Source organism: Sinocyclocheilus grahami, unplaced genomic scaffold (genome assembly GCF_001515645.1).
Source record: "Sinocyclocheilus grahami isolate Dianchi unplaced genomic scaffold, SAMN03320097.WGS_v1.1 scaffold270.1, whole genome shotgun sequence".
Classification (NCBI taxonomy): domain Eukaryota; kingdom Metazoa; phylum Chordata; class Actinopteri; order Cypriniformes; family Cyprinidae; genus Sinocyclocheilus; species Sinocyclocheilus grahami.
The window spans coordinates 1,475,974-1,484,694 of record NW_015505449.1 but is presented as its reverse complement, the minus strand read 5'-3'; the positions used below and the strand labels follow the sequence as shown (position 1 = coordinate 1,484,694).

General features: G+C 35.3%; 1 protein-coding gene across 1 annotated transcript; it reads left to right on the top strand.

The window, feature by feature from the left end:
• Positions 1–377: 377 nt before the first annotated feature.
• LOC107599729 (ubiquitin-conjugating enzyme E2 variant 2-like) lies at positions 378–7,148 on the top strand. The gene is made up of 5 exons (XM_016291411.1): positions 378–450; positions 2,537–2,685; positions 2,828–2,894; positions 3,292–3,404; positions 5,379–7,148. Exons 1-5 carry the CDS (start codon positions 435–437, stop codon positions 5,523–5,525), a joined length of 492 nt encoding a protein of 163 aa, XP_016146897.1. The 5' UTR covers positions 378–434; the 3' UTR covers positions 5,526–7,148.
• Positions 7,149–8,721: the final 1,573 nt, after the last annotated feature.

The window sequence follows — 8,721 nt, the reverse complement described above, 5'->3', positions numbered from 1 at the left end:
TGAGAGAGGCGGGGCATAGAGGACCTACAATAATGTACAGTATTTGAAAAATAATGTGTTTTTTGAACATTAAAGCATGTCAGCATATTCTGTTACACCAAATACACCAAATAATGATCTTTTAAAAAGCATCATATGACCCCGTTAAAGATTACGAAGACAAACTATTTTTTGGCTTAACTTGCACGGATTAATTGTTTACATCAAGACTAGCAATGTGCGCTAGTAAAGTAAATAAAGTCAATTTTGATTTCATGCTGACTTTAACGGAATTCCTTAAATGTGATATTGTAAAAAAAAAGATTGTTTTGTTAGGCTCAAGTGTAATTATATATTAATAATTTTGCAGTGGAGCCACGCCCCTCCCTCTCTTCCTACAGACATTAGTCACATGACGCGTCGACGTCACGCTTTCTGGATTCGGACAGGAGAAGATGGCGGCCTCCTCAGGTTTGTCTCACAATCTCTTCAATCCTCGCGGTCCTCCGCGGCAGTATTTTAACAACAGAAGCGCCAAGCCCGTGCCTCACGACCCTATATAGATTATCCGAGAGGTTTCCCGTTATCAGACGCCTTCATTTACTTCACTTATCACATCTGTGTGCAGTTTGAACTGTGTGTGTGTTAGCATCGAGCTAACGGCCCTCACATAGACATTTACTTTAAAAATAACATCGTATTTATTTTTTATTATCAGCTAATAAATATTATAGAAACACTTCAGATATAATTATGCTCTTATATAGTAGTAAGGTATAGATTAAATGCAGAATATTGCAGTTGGGCGGGTGCATCGGTGCAAAATGTGAGGCGAGGCGGAGCATTGACGCGCGTGCTGCTGCTGCTGGTTCCGTCCAGTGTCATGACAAACGGGCCTGTAACTGTTGTTTGTCTCATAATAGCATCTGAGCAGGTTATTACTCCCTCACAGAGTCATTTAAACCTCTTAAAGATAATACATCTTAGGAGAAGTGCGTTGTGATTGTGTAAAATAGATAATGTAGGTGCATAACAACACTCATTTAAGTATAAAGCCATTTTTATAACAGAATAACGTTTATTCCGTGTTGATTTATTATACATATACACTCAAGGAGACTTTCAAACCCATTAGGCTTATACAAATTTTTTTTTAATTCATTGTAATTATTTAATGTTGTCTGTAGCTTCATATTACAGCAGTGTAAGATCGTGTATGTTCAGATCAAATGACACTTAAGAGTTTATATATATATATATATATATAAAGAACAGCATTGTATTTTTAACATGTTAAAACTCATAGATCATAAGATTAGATCTTTACATTTACACAGGCCAATTTGGAAATTTGCACATCTAGAATCAGATATATGTCAATGAAATTTAGGAGTGTGTATGTTTGCATAATATCTTAAATGTTTACATGAGGTCAGATGCAACAGCAGATCTTTCATCAGAAATGTATTGAGTTGTTCAGACTCGTGCATGTCGTGATTGTCTTGAGATTTTGAGGAAGTGAGAAACAATGATAGAGCAACATGGGTGTCATTTCCGGAATCATTGACAAATCCTTTAGAGGCTCACCTGCACTTGCGAATCTTGTCCCTCCGCTTTTTCAGCAGTGGAGTATCTCTGAAAATGCTAGGCGAAACTCAGTGTTGAAATGCACAGATTACTAACATTTCACATTTGAAACCGCACAGATTTTGTGTTTTCATCTTATAGGTGTGATCCACTTAAATGTGCATATGTTATCATTTTTGTCTTGGTTGAGTATTTAAATTTAAATTGTATCTTAAGAGGTTTTTCACATTCACAAAAAAAGAGTAGCTGGTGTTGGTTTCATATGAAATAATGTTTAAATTAAGCATTAAAATGTACCTCAAATAATAGGTTTTGCACATCCACAAAAAAAAAGGAAACGCAATTAAATAAAATATGCAACTCTCTGAAATGTTTGTGAACATATACAAACTCTGGGATCATTGTGAAATTAGATGTTAATTATTAGGAATCTTTTCAGTTTAATTCTGTTCATTTGCCATGCTATTATTGTACTAGTACAGTGAACAGAGTTCACATTGGCATGGAAAAACTGGAAAATAAAATTGAGATTTTATAATTGGGATTTCCAGGAAAGAGTCATGGAAATAAATAAAATCGAAAATCTTTCTACAGTGAATATACATTTTTCTAGCTATGCTCTGCTCTTAAATATTTAAAATTTAATAACGGAGATTCATTGATCAAATGGTGTGGGAACCCTGAAGGAAATTGAATGATGAACACTTTTGACATAAATTTAATAATAAATGCATAAGGAAAGGAAAAGTGTATATTTTGCGGTGTGACATAAATTTTTAAGAGTATAAATAATATTGCATGAAGTCACTCGATTAATATGAACTCGACTCGGATAAAAATGGCTTTTATAAAAATTATACTTCATCTAAAACTATTTTAAACATGTCAAATATGAACTAACCAGCTGCAAACAAAGGTTTACAGAGACACCGTTTTTAATTGTTCATGAATCGTCTTTGGGTTCTTGCAGGAGTTAAAGTCCCTCGTAATTTTCGCTTGTTGGAAGAGCTTGAGGAAGGACAGAAGGGTGTCGGTGATGGGACGGTGAGCTGGGGTCTGGAGGATGACGAGGATATGACTCTCACACGGTGGACAGGCATGATCATCGGACCTGCACGAGTATGATTGCTGTTTAATTATGTTTAATGTAGCAGTTCAGTGACAACACTGATGACTCATCTGAAGAAAGTATTACATTCTCCAAGTGAAGTGTTTAGAAATCAATCTTTTTTTTTTTTTTTGCATTTACATTATTTTATAGCGTGACTGGAAGCCTTGGGCACCAGTAAACAACATGCCATCCAGGCTGACACATGACCGCTGGTGGTGTAGATTAAAGATAAAGATGAATGCTATGAAAGCAGTGCTGCAGCAGAAACATACTTCGGTTATTTATGTACTTGTTCCAATTGGCAACTGATTCTGAATTGGTCTGGAAATATGGACCTCTCAGAGGTCTTCAGGATAAATTGTGATTTTGTTTCATTTGCTTAATGGGTCAACTGAAAGCTACCATGAAACCTAGGTCATATTTCACCCTGAAAATTACTGAAATTATATTTTGCATAAAGATAATAAAGCCTATTTTTATGACCATTTGCAATGACACAATTGTCATGACAGTTAAGCACTTTCATTATAAATCTAATTTATGCTGTTTGTAATAAAACAAAATTCATTGCGTCCAGGCATGAAGAGAATGAGTTTTTTTCTTCCAAACTGCAGTACATTTTTGGTGTAAAAATATACTGAATTGGTATGAAAATAATGTGCAAATAATTTTAATGGTTCTAAAAATTTTCGTCAGCATGAATGGAATAAATAATTCCAATGGGATGGTAAGTTGAATCAATTTTATAAATGACTATTTTGATTGTTATTTTAACAAAGTATTGTCTGTTGTATTAGAGATAATTTAGCTGCAAACTGTTAGAAATGTGTGACATGGCAGTTTTTCATAGCGATGCAGAACACAGAGGCACTCGAGTCACATCAGTACTGCAGAGGAGGGACGTTTTTCACTGTGCCTAAGCAGAACCAATAATGAATCTCAAACACATCTAATGAGATTCAGCTGGATACAGAATAGAAAAGGAGCCATAGTAAACGAATTGCTTTATTACACCTCAGAGGGTTGTTGCATTGAATTCTCATTTGTGTCCGTTTTTCTAAATGGTTGGACGAAATAGTCTGTTTTCTGTTGGATATAGAATCTAAGTCTTTGTGCTGTTTGCCTAGTAGAAATAAATTGGTTTAAGATTAACTAAATCCTAGACATTTTACAAGCTAATTTGTTGAAGCAAGTAGGAGGAAATATAAGCTGTGCTTTAAATTCAATATTAAATTGACCTTTAGACAAGTAAAACATACAGCTAATTATATATAACGATGTCTGCTTTCAACTAAAATGAGAAGGAAGCTTTTGTAATATGACTTCTCAAAAATATGCTGCAGTGACACATCTTACCCCATGTTCAGACTGAAGATTGTCACCCTGTGCACAATAAAGATTCTGTCTCTAGATTAAATGACACATCTTACCTTAAACTACAGTAATGATTATAAAGCACAAGTATCTGGCACATCTGGAAATTGAGGTCTATTTAGTACATTTTTATATAGCAGTCATACTGATGCCACAGCACTCTTGTGACACATTTTGCTAAGTGGAATACTGCTACAGAAATATTATTTGCACCCACTTTAATTGACTTTTCTAGTTTAAGCTTTTTAATGTTTTTGTGCTTTTTAGCTAGTTGGCATGTAAGAAAATCTCGTTGAGGTGTACCGGGTTCAAGTTTAGCTGTCGACGGCATTTGTGGCATAATTTGATTTGCACAGAAAGTAGTTTTGACTCATCCCTCAGTTTATATGCAAAAATCACCCTGGCAGTAACACTGCCTTTGTGAGTTAACCAAGCTAGTCTAAAAAAATTTATTTATTTATTTATTTTTTATTTGAAGTGGGACTGGTTTTCTAGCCAGATGAGCTTTTGATTATGCGTTACCAATATAATAATGAGTTTTTACCAACAAGTATAATGGCTATACTATTAACCCTCATGTTGTGAATGATCCCCTCCCCCCACCCGGCACCCAAGTGCACCCCCCAGAAAATGCTAATATTATTGCATTGGACTAAAATGTACTGACTTTGCTCACACAGGGAATAACAACTTCCACCAAATTTTTTTTGATAATGTTTCCCCCCCACTTTGTTACCCTTGTGGTGTTCCTGGTCAAAAATGACGTGCTTTGCTTAATTTCTCACCATGCTATATTATTACCAAATATTGGATTAAATCTTTTTATCAAATTGCTTTCTTTCAATTAGCGCGGGTTTTGTATTTCTTTTGAAAACTGATTGATCGTATGCCTCATTGATCTGTGCTCATGTACCTCAGTTTAACAAAGACTGAATCCAAGATTTGACGATAATATAGCATAATGAGAGATTTACTGTTAGTTTTTTTTTAAAGGCTGGCCATTTTTCACCGGGAACACCAAATTATATTTCGGGGAAAAAAAATCAAAACCGCACAAGGGTTAAAATTAGTATCTACCGTATTTTCATTTTAATAACTGAGGAATGAATTGAAATTATTCCACAAATGCTGTTGACAGAGTTTAGCTTGTATAAAACCCAAAACATTTCTTTATTACATCCTGTATATTCTTTAATTAATTTTGTGACATCAGTGCAATGCAAATGGACTCTTGCAGTGTTTAATGACGTGTGCGGCTGTAACTTAAATCATGTTACTCATTTCCGCATTTCCCCTCCCTTTCTTTCTCTCTCTTCTTTTGTTTCAGGTGGATGCACGTAGCATACCAATTCTAGCAAAATGGCAAAACTCATATAGCATTAAAGTCGTTCTTCAAGAGCTAAGGCGTCTTATGATGTCCAAAGAGAATATGAAGCTTCCTCAACCACCGGAAGGACAGGCATACAGTAATTAATTGTAAATGATTGTTATGACCCTCTGTCTTAAACCTTACTCTCTTAGAAATGTCTTGTAAATCGTCAGAAAAAGAAAAAACGAAACAAATTTTGCTCACTCCACACTCAAACAGTCTCCTCTGCGGGAGCACGATTGGACATTTCTAATAGTTTAGCTTGAGAAACAAAGAAAGCAAAACGCTTATATTGTGTGGCACCATGTTCAATTCTGTTTTAAAGTTAAGAGTGCACAAATCTCTCTCTTCCAGTAACATTTACATCGACCACAAGCTTTATGATGATGAACTGAATCCAGCCAGCATAGACGCAGAAAAGAAGGCATGCTAGGTGAGGTTTATACAGATCTGTTCGTTTTAAGTTAAAGTAACAGGACACCAAAAAAAAATATAGGATGCATATACAACGGCATGCTTATTAATAAAAATAAGAGAAAAAAAAAAACTTAAATTGTAAGTTAACTGAACTTTTTTTTGTGTGTGTATCTGAACCCCTCACTGACAATAACGTTAAGGGTCCTAAAAGTGTGCCTGTAGTCTGCTAGTATCGCAAAAGGAGTGGGAGTGGTTCTGAACTTTCTCTTCTGTTTCGTTTTTAGTTTTTAATGTCTGTATTTGACACAATCGCAGTGTGTTTCAGCGCGTTGTAAACGTATGCTCTGTTCTGTTCCGAAATCAAACCGTGCACAAGCATCTGTCGGGTGCATTAAAATATGACTCTCCAACCTGCTATCAGACTCCGTTTGTATACGAGTCCATCACACGCCGCAGAAATATGCTGAGATGTTATTGTACGAATAAAACCGCAAACCCTTGCCATTCAGGGACGGCATTCGGAGAGTGTCCGACTCGCTGTTTTGCATCATTTGAATGACACCGCCTTAGTTTTACAGTGATAGATTCATTTTATACATCAGTCCTACCAGTAAACGCTCACATTGATCTCATATCACTGCAATGTTACTGAACATAAGTGTGTGTTGTTGTGATCCTTAACATTTAAATCGCTCATTACATAAGTTTCTCTGATGCGTTTGAAGATTTTACACACTTCGTAAGGTGACGTACTGTGAAAATCATTTCAAAAGTGAGTTTGAGGTAGGGTGTTTTCAGTAGGAATCACTGATTGTGTCAATGGTAAGGATTTGCTGTGTACTTGCCCTTGCTTAACCACAGTGCTTTATGACTCCACCTGTAACTGCGACAGCATGCTGTTAAGTAGCTTTCATTACGCCACCATCTAGTACTTCAGAAATTATATTATTAGAACCACTGTTATAATCCTTAGGAACTCTAACTTAATCATTGAATTAAATTGTAATTCCAGTGAATGGTGGGGGTTTGTTGTGCTGTTCTTTATTTATGCTTCGGTTGGCTATAGCCTTTTTATTGAAGTCTTTATTAGCGAAAACTAATAGGCAGTTATTGTGCAAATTAATATATGTGGTCTTGACATTTTCAGATCCACAGATGAATCACCCTGTAATGCACATAAGAAACATTTTTTTTCTCCTCCCTGTTCATTTTTGTTAGTACTTTTTTTTTTAAAGACATATAATCAAGTTAAGTTGAATTTGTGACACCGGGGCTATGTTCAGAATAATAAAACAAACATTGTGGAACACACTCGGTTCTTACTCTTGTTATTTTTTGCAGGGTTACTTGGAGTATTTATGGAATTAATATAATTTTTTTTTTAACTACACCACATTTAGTTTGTCGTACTACAAGTACATACATACAGAACCCTCAGTATATGCCTTTATACCTTATCTACCCCTACTAGTATGTACTTTTAAGGTACTAATGTTCATAATATTGGATATTAGATAAAGTCTTTGAGAGTAACACACCAGTGACATGTTGTTGGTGCATATTTTGCACATCTCTTGCCGTATGTTTTTTTTTTGTCTTGTTAAATGTACATCTAACTACATTTGTGTAGTCGCTATTTGTGGTCGATTGACTATCTGTAATGAAAATATCTTGTTTTAAATCAACATCATTAACCATTTTTCTTTCTTTCAAAAATAAATGTTTACTCCTTTACCTTCACCCTTATGTCATTCCAAACCCTTGAGACTTTGGTTAACCCTAAATTAAAAAGCCTGAATTAAATCTGTTCATCACATAAAGTGATCGTGTCTCTTCACGAGACTTTGAATAAACTGCTCAATTCAAATGGATTCACTGGATGATGCCTTTATGACCTTTTTGTATCTTTCAAACTGTTAGTGGAACACTGTACCGCCCGCAGTCCACCGTGTGTTTTTGAGGGTTAACTTCGTGACATACAACTCAAAAAAAAAAAAAAAAGCTAAACATGTCACACATCTTTGGAAAGCTGAGATTTTTGTGAATCAAAAGACCATTTTAAGAGACAATCAACACAGCAGGTGCAATCAGTGTCTTTGTCAGACCACCGACAAGGCTTCATGCTGTGATCCCGTTGTGTTTTCCAGCTAATAGTTCCCAGCTATAGTCATCTGCAGGCATCTGTTTCAAAAAAAATTTTGGCAGAATGTTTTTTTTTTTTCTTTTTCAGTGGGTTCAAAGTTCTATTACTCAATACCAGTAAGACTTGCAGTGATTCTGAGGGTTGTTCTGTTTAGGAACATACCTCAGAGTGTCACCTTTTGAAAGATACCGAAAACCATGCACATACTCCAAATGGTTCAAGAACAGCATGCAATTTAATTTGGGTTTGCCTTTTTTTTAAGTGTTTTAGACACATTTTACAGGAATGCTAAATGGTTAAGTTTTGGACTTTCATTGGCGGGACAGAAAGCTCTCAGGTTTCAAAATATCATAACGTGTTTTGAAGAGTATATAAAGTTGTATGGGTTTAAATGACAGAGCGAGTGAATGATGACAGATTTTTTTTTTTTGGTGAATTAACCCTTTAATGCACTTTTTCTGGTGTTTTTGTGATCTGTTCATAAGTGCATAGAGACAGTTTTTATGATTTTAATCGTTATGGATAAATTCTAGTCCTAAAGTCCTTCGTATTTTTCTTGTTGAATTGCTCCATTTAATTGGGAAATGCATCACACGGTCTCGTCCTTGTGGTTTTAAGCCTTTGGTCCATCATGGAAACATTGTCGCATACATTTTATATTCCCCGTCCATTAAACATTGATTTTGTTTCCACTAAGGGGTCTTGTTAGAGTCAAGATGCTCTTTTCTACAGATTTATCTG